The sequence below is a fragment of the Sturnira hondurensis genome, unplaced genomic scaffold (assembly GCF_014824575.4).
Source record: "Sturnira hondurensis isolate 20B ecotype Veracruz unplaced genomic scaffold, ASM1482457v3 Scaffold0008860, whole genome shotgun sequence".
Classification (NCBI taxonomy): Eukaryota; Metazoa; Chordata; class Mammalia; order Chiroptera; family Phyllostomidae; genus Sturnira; species Sturnira hondurensis.
Window position 1 is genome coordinate 4,777,880 of NW_028081491.1, and position 17,626 is coordinate 4,795,505.

The 17,626-nt window shown below is 39.4% G+C and overlaps 1 protein-coding gene across 1 annotated transcript; it reads left to right on the forward strand.

Moving 5' to 3' along the window:
* The first annotated feature begins 392 nt into the window (after positions 1 to 392).
* On the forward strand, positions 393 to 762 carry LOC118993683 (transmembrane protein 126A-like). The gene has a single exon (XM_037056170.1). The coding sequence runs from the start codon at positions 427 to 429 to the stop codon at positions 760 to 762; it is 336 nt and encodes a 111-aa protein (XP_036912065.1). The 5' UTR covers positions 393 to 426.
* Positions 763 to 17,626: the final 16,864 nt, after the last annotated feature.

The following is a 17,626-nucleotide window of genomic DNA, read 5'->3' on the forward strand; positions in this document are numbered from 1 at the left end:
TGCATAAATAAGTGGAACAACAAATCAATGTTTCTCTCCTTCTCTCTCTCCCTCTCTTTCCCTCAAATCAATACATAAAAGAATTGAAAGAATAAGTATAGAGTCAAAGATAGCTGCATCCAGGCAAGTTGAGTGAAGGTTGCGGTGAGCTTTGGTGGCTTAGGAAGCCTGGAGGAAGCACCAATTTCTGGGAGGAGAGCATAAGACTCAAGATGAAAAATCATGAACCAGTTGATACTGTCTAGGAAAAACAAATATTGATATAATAAACAGAAAAAATCAATCAACTTCCAGAAGCAGAAAGGAATCTACTTGAACATGGGTCAACATATATTGGACTTAACGCTGCTTTGTGGCCTAATAGCAAACAGTCTTTATCGGCATGTCCTAAATGTGACACAGGCTCATATAGCTGCTAGTTTACCAATGGCAGTGATTCCATATTTGACAGCAGAAGTATTTCATAAGAGTTTCATAAGTTTACCATTGAATACAGGTGATTTGATTTGCGAAACCTGCACTGTAACACGAGGTGGATTGGTGGGACTTGTTTTTGATGGTCTGTACCCTGTTTTCTCGGCTATACCTGTCAATGGTGGCCTCCCTGCCAGGTATGCCTCGGCCCTGTTACCAGAGAAAGGAAACATCTTAACCCACTGGATCAGAATTTCTAAGCCTATCTTTAGAAAGATGTTATTTCCTATTTTGCTCCTCACTGGATTTGTAGCATACTTTGGTTCTAGACAATATAAACTACTGTAAAAGTTCTTCAGTTACCTGAGCCTGGCCTAGAAATTCAGTGATTGTTAAGCAAATGTGTACACAAAAATAAAACTGTAAAAATAACTTGTCCACTAAAAAAAAGAATGAGTATATTTTTAAAAATTCTCAGTATTATTAGCCATCAGGGAAACACATAGCAAAACTATAATGAGATGCCATTTCACACTCACCAGGATGGCCGTAATGAAGAAGACAGACAATATGAAGTGCTAGGGAAGATATGGAGAAATCGGAATTTTTCCACATTGCTGGTGGGGATGCAAAATGAAACATTGGAAATTTGGCAGTTCTTCAAATGATAAACATGATGTTTCTACATTCAAGGCCCAGAAGTTTCACTTCAAGGCATTCTGCCAAGGAGAAATAAAAATGTATGACTACACAAAAGCTTGTACACAAATGGTCATAACAGCATTTTCCATAACAGCCCCAAAACAGAATAACTCAAATGTTTATCGACTGATGAATGGGTAAATAAAATATGATATATAAATGCAATGGGATATTATTCTACAATAAAAAGGATTGAAGTACTGATACATGCTATAACATGGATGAACCTTGAAAACATTATGCTAAGCAAAAAAAAAGCCAACAGAAGACCATGTATTGTATGAATCCATTTATGTGCAATATCCAGAATAGGTAAATCCATAGAGACAGAAAGAAAATTAGTGGTTGCCTAGAGCTGTGAGAGGAAATTTCTCATGTATCATTCCATGTTCCAAAGTTCAGACCTCCTAACTTAAAAATACAGTGAAGTTTTTTAGAAAAGTTTTTCATCAAGTTTATCAAAGTTTAGCCAAATACTTTTAAGACCAAAAAGAAAAATGCTTCATCTGCACTACGTTGTCTATATTTGCACCACATATGCTCTTGATTACTGAGGACTTGCATTTGGGTTAAGGCTCTGAAATTCAGAGGACTGACCCATGTGACCTCATTATGTCTCTCAACTGGGTAGATGTTCTGGCACCAAAGGATATGGCTGTTGTACCTGCTTCATTCATGGAAACTGGGTTTTGGCTTTTTGTTGGTGGTGGTGCATTTCATTTTTTTCCAGGCATTATTCACATATTTTTAGCACGGTATTTTTGGCACCTAACAGTGACTAAAAACTCAGTAACCCTCCCATAAATATTTGTGGACTGAATAGGGCAGGAAAGCAGAAAAGGAAGCCTGATATGTATAACTGTAAATCTCAGACTCCATTATTTCTACACCTTTGGCACAAAGAAAAACTAAAACAAATAGCAGTATTTTATACAGATCTTCATGCCAGGAGATAATATTGTTTAAAATTTTTGTTTGTTTATTTGTTTGTTTGTTTTTAGAGAGAGGGGGAGGGAAAGAGAGAGGGAAAGAAACACTGATGTGAGAGAGGAACACTGATTGGTTGCCTCTCATATGTGCCCTGACCAGGGGACCAAACCTGCAACCCAGGCATGTGCCCAGACCAGGAATCAACTGGTTATACTTTGCTCTGTGGGATGATGCCAACTGAGCCATGCTGGTCAGTGAAGAGATAATATTGTTTCATTTTAGTGAATTTTTTTACTTATTTTTGAGTCTTGCTTATATTTTGCTATTATTACATGTGATGGCTTTATAGCGGGGTTTGCCAGAGTGGGGTTTACCCCATTAGAGAACTCCTATTACCATTGTCATAATTATTGCCATCAGTTGAACACAATACTGTTCTCCTTCTGCAGGTACACTGACCATACATGTAAAAGTTACACAGAACAGCTTTCTAACAACATTACTACAAATATTTTAAATGCTTTACAAGTGAGCCTTTACCGTTATTATAAAATTTGTGAAATAATGTTACTGACTGTAATGTGGAATTTGGGGTAATTTGCTTAGTATTTTCTTAAACTTGGAAGTTTATTGGCTTTGACAGGCTTTCTCTTGTAGGTTAGACACCAACCTACTTGATCATGGTCCACTAGTTCTGTGCCTCTGAATTCACTGGGTGTAGAGTATAAATTTATCAGAATAAAGCACGATTAAACTCAGTAAAGATGCTCAATAAATACATTAAAAACCCACCATAATGGTATAATCAAGATGGTTCAAAGAATTTAATTACCTAAAATGTGGGGTCACATTTCTGAAAGAGTCATATTATATCAGAAGTATTACTGCATTTAGGAAATGAATTAATGAATGATGTAAGTAGATGTATAGTGACCTCTCATAATTTATGCACTCATCTTGTTTTGATATTACTTTGAACTTATTAATAAGATGCTTTGAAAAATGAGAACTTTGGCTACTTACCTATATAAAAAAGCACACCTGCTGTTGAACATGTTCAAATGAATCTTCTCTCCTACCTTATATCTTCATTTGCTTGACAGCCACGTATGAGAAACCAGGTCATTTTAAATCTTTCTACCAAAAATGAACTCCCCTTTGGTTCAGTTAAAATGCCACATGATTAACTAACACATGTGTCATGTGTTTCCCTTTGCCTGAGTGTGAAGTGGGCCCTGGCTGCAGACACTACCTGCTGTAGCTGAAATGAAGAGACATCTGAGGCTCAGTGTTGTGTGCACTCTAGGGTTACAAAGCTTTTCTAATCAAGATAGCTTCATACTAAAAGGAAAATGAGATTGCAAAGAAGAGGGGTATGTTCTGCCAAGTTGAATAAGATGAGCATATGATCAAGGCTCACTGTGGTAAAAATGTTTCAGTAATTGTTCTAGACCAAGGGCAAGTCAAAAACTATAACATTTTCAATCCATTTTAGGTGGGGTTGTTGTTTAATTCCAAAGGTTTTTGGTGTATTGCTGAAATTAGAATGTGGATTTTAGTGTTCTTGAGCTTGTTTCCTGCAGCACCATACACTTGTATATGAAGTACCAGGAGAGATGGTTAAAGGAGGCATGTGAATGAACAGGGCAGATGAGATTCCTGGGGCTGCTGTGGCTGGTGGTCCATAAGCCCATGTTCATTAAGGATGAAGGACCTAGAGGAATGGACGTTCAGAGATCACAAAGGGAGTGATTCTCCTTAAATAAGAGTTAAGGAGTGGAAAATTTATCTCCCACACTACTCCCACCCCCCCAAATACCCAGACCTAATACAGGAAACAACATCATCAGCCACTGGACAATTAGCAGGCAGGACAGTGATTTGTGGATGATTGCCTGGAGAGTATACCAGCCACAGAGCATAAGGGGTGCTAAGTAGCCTGTGGTGGCAACCCCCTGAGTGAAGGAGACAGAAGGAGAAGGAGGCAGAGATGGGGGCAGCGAGGAGGCTGGACTTCACAGAGCAGAGTGCCCCAGAGGAGAGATCTCCTCAGAGAACTCCAGAAACCTGTCTGCAGTGTGAGTATAAGAGGAGTCTGAGGCCAGTCACAGATCACAAGAAAATATCAGATAAAACAATTCCCGGGCTCACACAGGTCAGGCATGACTCATATTACACCAGACAGACTGGAAAGACTCCCAAGAAACACAATATTAAGGAAAGTACTCAAAAGGGTACTGTCTTAGTAGCAGGGACAAATTGGCCAAAGAGTAAAAAATAAGTCTCAGAAAGGTCAAACTATTTCCAAGTGCCTTCACGTGTGCCAGAACAAAGGTTTAAAAAAAAACTAAATAAGGCTAATAATATTTAAAAAAACAAAAAGTTCCCACAGCAAAGAACATATTTACCATGTGCATCATGCAATAAAAAATTACTAAATATGCAAAGAAGCAGGAAAACAAAACTTATGATTAGTAGGAAAAAAGATCAGTCAACAGAAACAGATCCAGATATAACACCAATGATATAATTAATAGGCAAAGATATTAAAGCAGCTACTATAAATATATTCCCAAAGATCATGAAGGGTTGGGATGAGAAATACACTTTGTGAGATTAACAGCATGTTAGACAATGCAGCAGGAAAGATTAGTAAACTTAAACACTTAGCACTAGAAGCCATTCAAAATGAAACATAAAATTGAAAAGAAAAATGAATAGAGCATCAGTGAGATGTGAGACTACATAAATGGACTAATATTTTAAAAATTCTTTCTCGGTTGACTTTTAAATTTTTTATTTACTGATGAGAGAGAGAGAGTGAAATTTTTTGTTTGTTTGTTTTAAGATTTTTTATTTATTTATCTTTAGAGGGGAAGGGAAGGAGAGAGGGAGAGAAACATCAATGTATGGTTGCCTCTCGTGCATTCCCTGCTGGGAACTGACCTGCAACCCAGGCATGTGCCCTGACTGGGAATTGAACGGCAATTCTTTGGTTCGCAGGCCTGCACTCAATCCACACTGAGCTACACCAGCCAGGGCTGAAATTGTTTTGTTGTTGTTGTTGTTGTTCTACACATTGATGCATTCACTGGTTGACTCCAGTATGTAACCTGGTAAGGATTGAATCTGCACCCTTGGCATATCAGGATGATGCTCTAACCAACTGAGCTATCGAGCCAGGGCTGGCCTAATATTTTTGCAATTTGAGTCCCAGAGGTATGGGGGAGTGAGGGAATTCATGAAAACTATAAACCCATAGCCCAAATTAATAAACAACAACAGAAAATAAAACTTAACAATTAACTCCAAGCAAAAGGAACATGAAAAAACTACTCTAAGGCATATTATAATGAAACTGCTTAAAGTGAGCGACTGAAAATCTCCCCAGCGTCAGGATGCATTTAGAACAGAGATGAGGATGGTAGGAGATAAGTAGTCAGTGGGTCTGGAGCTCTCTGCCTAGAATGGAGGTAAGTCCTTCATTCCTCCTCCATGGACAGCTACTGTGAGAGACAGGAGAAGACGCAGCAAACTCCTGATTGCTGAGGTTCATTTTAATGACGTGGCATTTTATAGTCCTCACATTTAGGTCCTTGATGCATTTTCAGTTAATATTTACACATGGTGTGAGGTGGGATCCAACTGCATTCTTTTACATGTGGACATGCACTTGTACCAGCATCATAGTTGAAAAAACTGGGACTCCACTGATTTGTCTTGGAACCTTTATTGTAAATCAATTAATTGTAAATGTGAGGGTTTCTTTCCAAACTTTCAATTCTATTCTATTTACCTATGTATCTATTCTTACTGCGCTACCATGTTGTTTTGATTACTGTAGCTTTACTGTAATTTTTAAAATCAAGAAGTATCATTTCTCAAAATTCACTCTTCTTTTTAAATATTATTTTGGTGGTCCTGGATCCCTTCAATTTATATCAAAGTTTCAGGACCAGCTTGTCAATTACTGAGAATGTCAGCTGGGATTTTGATGGGGATTCCATTGAATTTGTAAATCAATGCAGATAGTATTCCCATCTATAATATTCTTCCAATCTGTAAATATGAGATACTTTTCAATATTGTTTGGCACTTTTCAGAGTATAAATTTTGAGCTTTTGTTAATTTTATTGCTATTTTATGTTTGAAAACCTATTATAAAGAAATTGTTTTCTTAATTTCAATTCTGGTTTGCAAAAAGTGAAATACAAAACTACAATTGAGAAGACGGTGGCAAGATAGGTGGGAGCAGAGATGACTCCCCCCTGCACACAGGTGGAACACCTAGCCGATCTTCTGAGGAACACAGTGAACAGCCAATGGTATCCCAAATTATGTGAAGATTGGGGGCCAAAACTACAGAGGACATTGAAAAATCAGATGGTAAGGAGAGTGCATCAGGACAATAAGGTCCATGGGACCAGCTCGGGGACCAGGGCGGCTGCAACCCCAGGCTCAGGTCTGACACAGGATTCTTGGGAGAGAGCCAGGTCATTGGCTCCCTCCCCTGTAAAACAAGGTTTGAGCAGCACCAAGAGGGACCTTGTCACAGGGGGGAACAAGGACAAAGTGGCAAGTACACAGGTGTGGTATGCAGCCGCTGAGACTGTGGAGCCTGTTGGGAAGAGTTGAGTTGTGACCCTGACCCACAAAGTCCCCAGTTTGGTTGGAGAGTTGGGATGTGTGAGAGGCCAGGTGCTTCTCTGCAGTGGCAGGTTTTAATGGGAGGAATTTTTCAACAAGAAAAAGAAAAAAAAGAGGCACTCAGAGTCTGTTTAGGGAATTCTCCTGCAGCCGCCGTGCCCGCCTGCCCTGGCAGTGTCCATGCAGCCTCCGCAGCCTCAGCTGTGGTGCCAGGACCCACCTCTGCTGCCAGAACCACGACTGAACCCCTACCCCTGGCTGTAGCAGCGAAGGGTGCCAAACCACACCTGTGACCCTAGTGGTGAGCCACTGACCCAGCCACACCCCCACCCACAGAGGTTGCCACCATAGCAGCGGAGGCCAGCACGCACCCAACATCACTGCCCCACAACTCTGATCCCCTAAAGCAACGGAGGTCAAGTGCTCATACTGGAAGCCCCAGGGGACAGCACACAAGCAAACCCATAGCTCAGTGGCTGCCAATCCCACCCCAGCAGCAGAGGCCACCACTCACGCCCGCAGCCCCAGAGACTGAGCATGCCTGACCATGCCACCCAGAGGCTCCTCACACACAACCCCACTGCCCTCCGTGGAACCACAGAGGATGCATTTGCCCACATCTGCTGGGGCAGCCACAGAAGTGCCCCACCCTGCAGGGGTAACTGGTTCTCTAAGAGGAAGGCAGAGATGGCCCTGCAGAGAGCAGCAAGGCTCAGTGAGTCAGCAATCCCCAGAAAGACTTAACTCAGTGGCAGGGCTGAACTACCCTGAAGAGACTCTGAGAGTAACTAACATCTAGGACAGCAAAGAGGGAGAAGGTGGTGTGTGACTTGCCCCTAACTGGTGCACCCCAAGGACAGCACAACTGGTAGACTGAAGGCATAGGCCGGGTGCAGAGGGCACTGGGGTCCCGGCAGTGAACTAAGGAACTGGTCTGGAGGCTGGACAAATGGAAAGAGTGCAGCTCAGACCTGACCCCCATCCCTGCAAAACCACAGGAAAGCAGAAAAGTGAAACCAATCGCCCCTCAGCCAGCTGCAGCAGGGAGAACAGCAGAACTGGCTTGGTTTGTTTAAAGCCAGCAGGAGGTTTCTTATTTTTTAATTATTTTTTTCACTTTTAATTTAATTTTTTTCACTTTTTAAAAAATATATTTTATTGATTAAACCATTACAGTTGTTCTATTCCCCCCTTCATTCCCCTCCACCCTGCACAACCCCTCCCCAACCATTCCCCCCCTTTAGTTTATGACTACATGTCTCAAGCTCTTTAGATTCTATATTTCCCTTACTATTCTTGCCCTCCCCCTATCTATTTTCTACCTACCGTCTATGCTACTTATTCTCTGTCCCTTCTCTCCCCTTCTCCTCCTCCCACTCCCCTGTTGCTAACCTTCCATGTGTTCTTCATTTCCATGGTTCTGCTTCTGATCTAGCTGTCCTCTTGGTTTGCTTTTGTTTTAGGTGTGGTTGTTAATAACTGTGAGTTTGCTGTCCTTTCACTGTTCATATTTTTCATGCTCTTTTTCTTAGATAAGTCCCTTTAACATTTCATATAATAAGGGCTTGGTGATGATGAACTCCTTGAATTTGATCTTATCTGAGAAGTACTTTATCTGTCCTTCCATTTTAAATGAAAGCTTTGCTGGATAGAGCAATCTTGGCTGTAGGTCTTTGGATTTCATGACTTGGAATACTTCTTTCCAGCCCCTTCTTGCCTGTAAGGTCTCTTTTGAGAAATACGCTGGCAGCCTCATGGGAACTCCTTTATAGGTGACTGTCCCCTTATCTCTTGCTGTTTGTAGAATTCTCTCCTTCATTTTCATCTTGGCTAATGAAATTATGATGTGCCTTGGTGTGTTCCTCCTTGGGTCCAACTTCTTTGGGACTCTCTGAGCTTCCTGGACTTCCTGGAAGTCTATTTCCTTTGCCAGACTGGGGAAGTTGTCCTTTATTATTTGTTCAAATAAGTTTTCCACTCGTGGCTCTTTCTTTTCCCCTTCTGGTACCCCTATAATTTGGATGTTGGAACACTTAAAGATGTCCTGAAGGTTCCTAAGCCTCTCCTCATTTTTTTGAATTCTTGTTACTTCACATTTTTCTGTTTGGTCATTTTTTTCTTCCTTCTGGTCCACTCCCTTGATTTGAGTCCCAGTTTCCTTTCCATCAATATTGGCTTTCTGTGCACTTCCCTTAATTTCAATTAGTTTAGCCTTTATATGTTCCTCTAATTTGTGACTAAAGTCAACCAGCTCTGTGAGCATCTTGATCACCAGTATTTTGAACTGTATCTGAGAGGTTCGCTATTTCTTTTTTATTTAGAGTTATCGGCTCTGGGGCTTTGAGTTCTTCTTGAGCCATAATGTTTTTGACTGTTCCCACCTGTTATGTATGAGGTGCGGAGCCCTAGGTGTTCACCAGGGTGGGGCAACTCAGGCGCTGGGTTGGGACACTGTACGTGGGGCTGGGTCAAAGGGGAGCAATGGCGGTCCCCTCTGCTGCTTCCCGCCACTGGGGCCTGTGCGGTCTGCCTCATTGCGTGTGAATGTGTGACCTCGGTCAGCCTGCAGCCTTGCGCCCTCAGTGGGTCCACCCAATGCTACCTTATCTGCCTGGGCGTCTGGGGTCGGGGGATCCTTCCTGCCCAACCCTATTCCGCTGCTAACTCCACCCCTCTTACTGGTCTGGTTGAACAGTTCATTGTTGTAGGACTTCCGTATAGTTCAATTTTCTGTTCTTTGGCTGCATCTTTGTTTACTAAACCTTTGTTGTATTCAAACTTGGTTGTGGGAGAAGGCACAGTGTTTCCACCTATGCCTCCATCTTGGCGGAAATCTATCTTATTTTTAAATTTTTTAAATACCTACTTCCTTTCTTCCCATCTTTTTTTTTCTAATTCCTTCTTATTTTCTTTCATTCTTTTTTTATTTCTTCTTTCTTCCTTTCTTTTTCTTTTTATTACCACAAGTGAGACAATAAAACCTGGAGCTGGGAAAGGACCAGTTAGACCCAAAGAGGGGTCATCCCAACAACTGAGACAGTGAGTCAAATTTTACTTTGCTAATCCAGGGACTTGCAAGTTATTATATATTTGTATTATTATTAATTTTCATTATTTTTACATATTTTATTTTATTAGTATTTTTTATCTCTGTTTTTTTCTGTTTAGTCTTCTTTGATTGGTTTATGAAATTTCATTGTTTGACTGGTTTCCCTTGTTCTCTCTTTCATAGTGTATTTTTAATTTTCCATCTTTCACTTCACTTGTGTTCCAATAGCACACTACACTAGTCTAGGTCCTATACTTCCTATTCTTGTTATTCAGACCACAGATTCTGTCATATAATTGTTGCTCCATTACTATTGTAAATAATTGCCATTCCATACAATTGTACATACTATATAGCACCCCTGCCAGATCTTAGCTCATTTCACTGTTTCCAGAACTTTATTGCTGTTGTGGTTAACTCTATTCTCTTGCACACTACACCTATTTTCTATTCTTTACTCTCACTTTACCTAATAATAGGACCTCCCAAAAGCTCACTGCTTTCTACATCCAACTCACAATCTATCCCCACCCTATAACAAAAATCTTATCTCTTTTCTACCTTTTCTAAAAAGTGGTTAGTTTAGTGAAATATCACAGTTAACACTATGAATATCCAAAGAACTGTCTACCTCTTTTCTATGGGTTAGTACTTTAAATCCCATAGAATACACTCGCACTGTCTTAAACATTTTGCCTTCCCCTTCCAAGTGATCACAAAAAACAGTAGGTGGGAGCTGTGACCACCAGTATGACTGATGGAAGAAGAAACCCACTAACAAAGGAAACACCAACAGATAACAACAGAACAAGGTGAAAGAAAGAGTGGAAGACACACTAACTTCCACCCAGAACAAATCTGGAAATACAATTCAATGGTAGAGTAATTACCCAGAACAAACAACTGAACACTAGTGAGAGAGAAGCCTCAAACCTTCATACAGGCAGAAGAACCAGCTTCAACACAACCTTTCCACACCTACACAACAGAATACAAGATGTGCTGGATGGAGTGACCCTCAGTTAACCAGCTGGAGGGAAGGACCCACCAAATAACTCCCAACAACAATCAAAACCCGAAGACATACAGAGAGCCAACAAAAATAACAGCCCCAAACACTGAGCTCAGGAGATTAAGGAGGCTGCACCACTGAATCTCACAGGTATCCTACCATAGAAGTTCACACCATAAACCCAAGTAGTCAGAACAGATCAATTTAAGAAGCAGAAGATAACAAGAAGAGTCTCACAAACAATGGAAAGACAAAGAAACGATCCCCAAAAGAAAGGAAAGGAGGAAATCTCAGAAAGAAGGCTAAATGAAATAGAGGCAACTCAACTGTCAGATATTGAATTCAAAGCTCTGGTTATTAGGAACCTCAAAAATGACAAGAAAACTACAATGAACTCACTGCAAACTATATTAACATGAAAAAAGAAATAGAAACTATCAACAACAGCCAAGAGGAAATGAAGAATACAATTTCTGAATTGAAGAACACAGTAGAAGGAATGAAAAGCAGGATCAATGAGGCAGAAGATCAAATCAGTGATCTGGAAAACAAGGTAGATAAACACACCCAGAAGGAGCAAGAAATGGAAAACAGACTCAGAAAGAAAAAAGAGGTATTAGGGAACTGCAGGACAACATGAAATGTGATAATATCCATATAACAGAGACACCAGAAGAAGAAGAACAGCAAGGGATAGAAAACCTGTTTGAAAAAGTAATGATGGAAAACTTCCCTAATTTGATGAGAGAAAAAGTCACACAAATCCAGGAAGCACAGTCCCAAAAAAAGGAACCCAAAGAGGCCCACTTCAAGACATATCATAACCAAATTGGCCAAATTCCAAGACAAAGAGAGAATCTTGAAGGCAGCAAGGGAAAAAAAGGAAGTAACATACAAGGGAGCCTGGATAAGGCTAGCAACTGACTTCTCAATAAAAATGCTCCAAGCCAAAAGAGAATGGCAAGAAATATTACAAGTAATGAAGCCAAAGGCCTGTAACTAAGACCACTCTATACAGTAAGGCTCTCAATTAAAGTGGAAGTCCAAATAAGGAAGTTCACAGACAAAAGAAGCCTCAATGAATACACTTCCTCCACACCAGGTCTGTAGAAGATTCTGAAGTGTCTGCCCTAAGAACAGGAAGAAAAATAGTGTGAGAGAGAGAAACAAAGGTAGGAAAAAATGGCAATGAATAACTACTTATAAATAATAACCTTAAATGTAAGTGGATTAAATGCCCCAATCAAATGACATAGAATAGGTGAATGGATAAGAAAGCATGACCCACACATATGCTGCCTACAAGAGACCCACCTCAGGACAAGAGACCTACACAGACTGAAAGTGAAGGGCTGTAAACAAATTTTCCAGGCAAAAGGATAGGGGAAAAAAGCCAGGGTAGCAATACTCATATCAGACAAAACAGAATTCAAGGAAAAAGCCACAAAAAGAGACCCGGAAGGTCACTTCATAATACTCAAGAGAAGAATCCATTAAGAACACAAACACTATAAAAATATATGCAGCCAACATAGGAGCACCCAAATACATAAAGAAAATCATGGAGAACTTCAAGAAAGATATTGACAGCAACACAATTATAGTAGGGGATTTTAACACACCACTGTCAAAAATGGATAGATCTTCCAAACAAAATATCAACAAAGTTATTGTGACATTGTACAATGCCCTAAGTTAAAGGAATGTAAAAGATATATAGAGAGCCTTCCATTCCAAAGAAGAAAAATACACATTCTCTTTAAATGCATGTGGAACATTTTCAAAGATAGACCACATGATAGGACACAAAGCAAGCCTCAACAAATTCAAGAAAATTGAAATCATATCAAGCATGTTCTCTAACCGCAAGGGACTGAAACTAGAAACAAACCTCAAGGAACAAAACCCAAAACATCAAACTCATGGAGATTCAATAGCATGCTATTCAACAGTGAATGGGTCAAGGATGAGATCAAGGAAGAAATCAAAAAGTTTCTGGAATCAAATGAAAAATGAACTCACAACAACCCAAAACTTATGGGACACAGTGAAGGCCATCCTGAGAGGGAAGTTCATAGTGATACAGGCCTATCTAAAAAACATAAACATTTCAAATAAACAACCTAACCCCACCCCTACAAGAATTGGAGAAACAACAACAAAGACAGTCCAGAGTAAGCCGAAGGAAGGAAATAACCAAGATCAGAACAGAATTAAATGACATAGAGACTAAAAGCACAATTCTAAAGATCAATGTTCCTTCCTCTAAAGATCCAGTTCTTTGAAATGATAAACAAAACCAACAAGCCTTTAAGCAGACTCAACAAGAAAAAAAGAGAGAGGACTCAAATAAACACAATCAGAAGTTAAAGAGGAGAGATTACAACTGATACCACAGAAATACATGGGACTATAAGAAATTACTACAAGAACTATATGCCAAGAAATTTGAAAACCTAGGTGAAATGGACAAATTTCTAGAAAAATGTAATCTTCCAAAACTCAATCAAGAAGCAGCAGAAAACCTGAACAGACCAATAACAGCTGATGAAATTGAAGCAGTAATCAAAAAACTCCCGTCACACAAAAGCCCTGGACCTGATGGTTTCACAGGAAAATTTTACAGAGCATGTAAGGAAGAGCTAACCCATACCCTCCAGATATTATTCCAAAAAATTCAAGAAGATGAAAGACTCCCAAACTCTGTTTATGAAGCCAGCATCATCCTAATCCAAAAACCAAATAAAGACACCCAAAGAAAGGAAACTTCAGGTCAATATAACTCACTAACATAGATGTTGAAATCCCCGACAAAATATTGGCAAACTGTATCCAGCAATAAGTTAAAAAGATCAGACATCATGATCAAGTGGGATACGTCCCAGGGATGCAAGGATGATACAATATTCACAAATCAATAAACATAATACATCACATAAATAAAACAAAAGACAAAAATCACATGATCATATCAATAGATGTGAAAAAGTATTTGATAAGGTAAAGAACCCATTTTTAATAAAAACACTCAGCAAAATGAGAATAGAGGGAACATTCTTCAACATAATAAAGGCTCTATATGAGAGACAGCCCACATTATACTCAGTGGGCAAAAACTTAGAGGTTTCACATTAAGATCAGGAACAAGACAAGAATGTCTACTTTCACCACTCCTACTAAACATAGTACTGGAAGTCCTAGCCACAGCAATCAGACAACAAAAAGAAATAAAAGGTGTCCAGCCCTGGCTGGTGTAGCTCAGTGGATTGAGTGCGGGCCTGCTAATCAAAGGATCACAGTTTGATTCCCAGTCAGGGCACATGCCTGGGTTGCAGGCCAGTTCCCAGAAGGGGACTCACGAGGGGCAACCATACATTGATATTTCTCTCCTTCTCTCCTTCCCTTCCCCTCTAAAGATAAAATAAATAAAATCTTTTAAAAAAGAAATAAAAAGTGTCCAAATTCGAAAGGAGGAATCAAAACTGTCAGTGTTTGCAGATGACATGATAGCGTATAGAAAATCCTATAAATGCCACCATAAAACTACTTGACCTAATAAGTAAATTTGGCAAAACAATAGGAAACAAAGTCAATATTCAGGAGTCAAAGGCATTTTTTGTACACCAAAAATAAAATATCAGAAACAGAAATCAAGGAAATAGACTTCCAGGAAGTCCAGGAAGCTCAGAGAGTCCCAAAGAAGTTGGACCCAAGAAGGAACACACCAAGGCACATCATAATTACATTAGCCAAGATTAAAACAAAGGAGAGAATTCTAGAAGCAGCAAGAGATAAGGAGACAGTCACCTACAAAGGAGTGCCCATCAGACTGTCAGCAGATTTCTCAAAAGAGACCTTACAGGGAAGAAGGGGCTGGAAAGAAGTATTCCAAGTCATGAAATCCAAACACCTACAACCAAGATTGCTCTATCCTGCAAAGCTTTCATTTAAAATGGAAGGACAGATAAAGTGCTTCTCAGATAAGATCAAATTCAAGGAGTTCATCATCACCAAGCCCTTATTATATGAAATGTTAAAGGGACTTATCTAAGAAAAAGAAGATAAAAATATGAACAGTGAAAGGACAGCAAACTCAGTTATTAACATCCACACCTAAAACAAAAGCAAACTAAAAGGACAGCTAGATCGGGAGCAGAACCATAGAAATAAAGAACACATGGAAGGTTAGCAACATGGGAGTTGGAGGAGGAGAAGTGGAGAGAATGTACAGAGAATAAATAGCATAGATGGTAGGTAGAAAATAGACAGGGGGGAGGGCAGGAATACTTTGGGAAATACAGAATCTAAAGAACGTGTGACACATGGACATGAACAAAAGGGGTGGAATGGTTGGGGAGGGGTTGTGCAGGGTGGAGGGGAGTGAAGGAGGGGAATGGGACAACTGTAATGGCATAATCAATAAAATATATTAAAAAAAGAAACAGAAATCAGAAAAAAATCCCACTTGATATAGCAACAAGAAAAATAAAGTACCTAGGAATAAACCTTACCAATGAGGTAAAACACCTGTACTCAGAAAACCACACAACACTGAAAAAAGAAATCAAGGAAGACACGAATGGAAGCATGTACTATGTTCATGGATTGGAAGAATTAACATCATCAAAATATCCATACTACCCAAAGCAATTTATAGATTCAATGCAATCCCTATTACAGTACCAATGACATATTTCACAGATATAGAACAAACATTTCAAAAATGTATATGGAACCATAAATGACTGTGAATAGCTACAGAAATTTTGAGAAAGAACTAAGTAGGAGGGATCATAATGCCTGATACCAAACTGTATTACAAGGCCACTGTAATCAAAACAGCCTTGTACTGGCATAAGAACAGACACGTAGACCAATGGACAGAACAGAAAGCTCAGAAATAAACCCAAGTCTCTATGGGCAATTAATATTTGACAAAGGGGGCAGTAACATAAAATGGAGTAAAAATAGCCTCTTCAACAAATACTGTTGGGAGATCTGGTCAGCTACATGCAAGAAAATGAAACTCGATCACCAGCTTACACCATGCACAAAAATAAATTCAAAGTGGATAAAAGACTTAAATATAAGTCATGACACCATAAAAGTCCTAGAGGAAAACTTCGGTGGGGAAATCTCAGAAATTCCACAGAGCAACATCTTCACTGATATGTCCCCTAAAGCAACGGAGATAAAGAATAAGCAAATGGACTTCATCAAATTAAAAAGCTTCTGCATGGCCAAAGAAAACAGCATTAAGATGAAAAGAGAACCAACTATATGGGAATACATATTTGCCAATAATACCTCAGATTAAGGTTTGATCTCCAAAATATAGAACTCTCATGACTCCACTCCAGGAAGACAAAAAAAAAAACAATTAAAAGTCAGCAAAAGACTTCATCAGACACTTCTCCAAGGAGGACATACAGAGGGTCCAGAGACATATTAAAAGATGCTCAGCATCACTAGCCATGAGAAAGATGCAAGTTATAATCACAATGAGATAGCACTTCACACCAGTCAGAATGGCCATCATAAACAAATCAACAAACAAGTGTTAGAGAGGATGTGGAGAAAAGGGAACCCTGGTGCACTGTTGGTTGAAATGAAGATTGGTGCAGCCACTGTGGAAAACAATATGGAATTTCCTCAGAAAACTAAAAATGGAATTGCCTTTTGACCTGGCAGTTCTATTGCTGGAATCCTAAGAACCCTGAAACACCAGTCCAAATGGGCCTATACACCCCAATGTTCATACCAGCACAATTTACAATAGTCAAGTGGTGTTAGCAACCTAAGTGCCCATCAGCAAATGAGTAGATCAAAACACTATGGTATATTTACATGATGGAATACTATGCAGCAGAAAGAAAGGAGGAGCTCCTATCCTTTGTGATAGCATGAATGGAACTGGAGAGCGTTGTACTTAGTCAAAGAATCCAGGTGGTGAAAGACAAATACCATATGATCTCACATTTACCTGGAACACAATCAACAAAAGAAAAAAGCAAGCAAAGTATAACCAGAGACATTGAAATTAAGAACAATGTGACAGTAACCAGAGGGGGTGGGAGAGTATAAAGACAGGAAGGGTTTTCAGGAACAACTGTAAGGGACACATGGACAAAACCAAGAGGGAGGGAGGAAGCAAGGGAAGAAGGTGGATTTGGCTGGGGTTGGGGGCATTGGTTGGGGGGGGCGGAATGCAGACAACTCTAATTGAACAAAAATAAAATAATTTTTAAAAACTACAACTGATTTTTGTATATTGATATCTCCTACAACCTTGCTGAACTCACTTATTACTTTGATAGTTTTCACTGGATTGCTTAAAATCAAACAACTTTTGTATTTATGAAAAGAAACCAACCTCTATTATAATGAGAGAAATGCAAATAAAATTACCATAAAACAATCATGAGATGTTACCTACTAAATTGGAAAAGATCGTGGTTTTGTTACCTACTAAATTGGAAAAGATCTGAAATGTCAATACCTTATGATCCAGCAATTACACTTCTAGGAATATATACCAAAAAGCCCAAAACACTAGTTCAAAATAATATATGCACTCCTATGTTCACTGCAGTGTTATTTACAATAGCTAAGATTTGGAAACAACCCAAGTGCCCACCAGTAGATGAGTGGATTAAGAAAGCTGTGGTATAGTTACACAAGGGAATACTAATTGGCTTTTAAAATTATATAATCTTACCTTTTGTGACAGCATGGATGGACCTGAAGAGCATTATGCTGAGTGAAAATAAAACAGTCATTGAAATACAAATACCATATTATTTCAATCATATGGGCAATCTAGTGAGCGAAATGAACTAACAAACAAAACAGAAACAGACTCATAGATACAG

Excerpts from the sequence above, each read along its gene's own strand:
- LOC118993683 (XM_037056170.1), top strand. The coding sequence starts at position 427 with ATGGCAGTGATTCCATATTTGACAGCAGAAGTATTTCATAAGAGTTTC.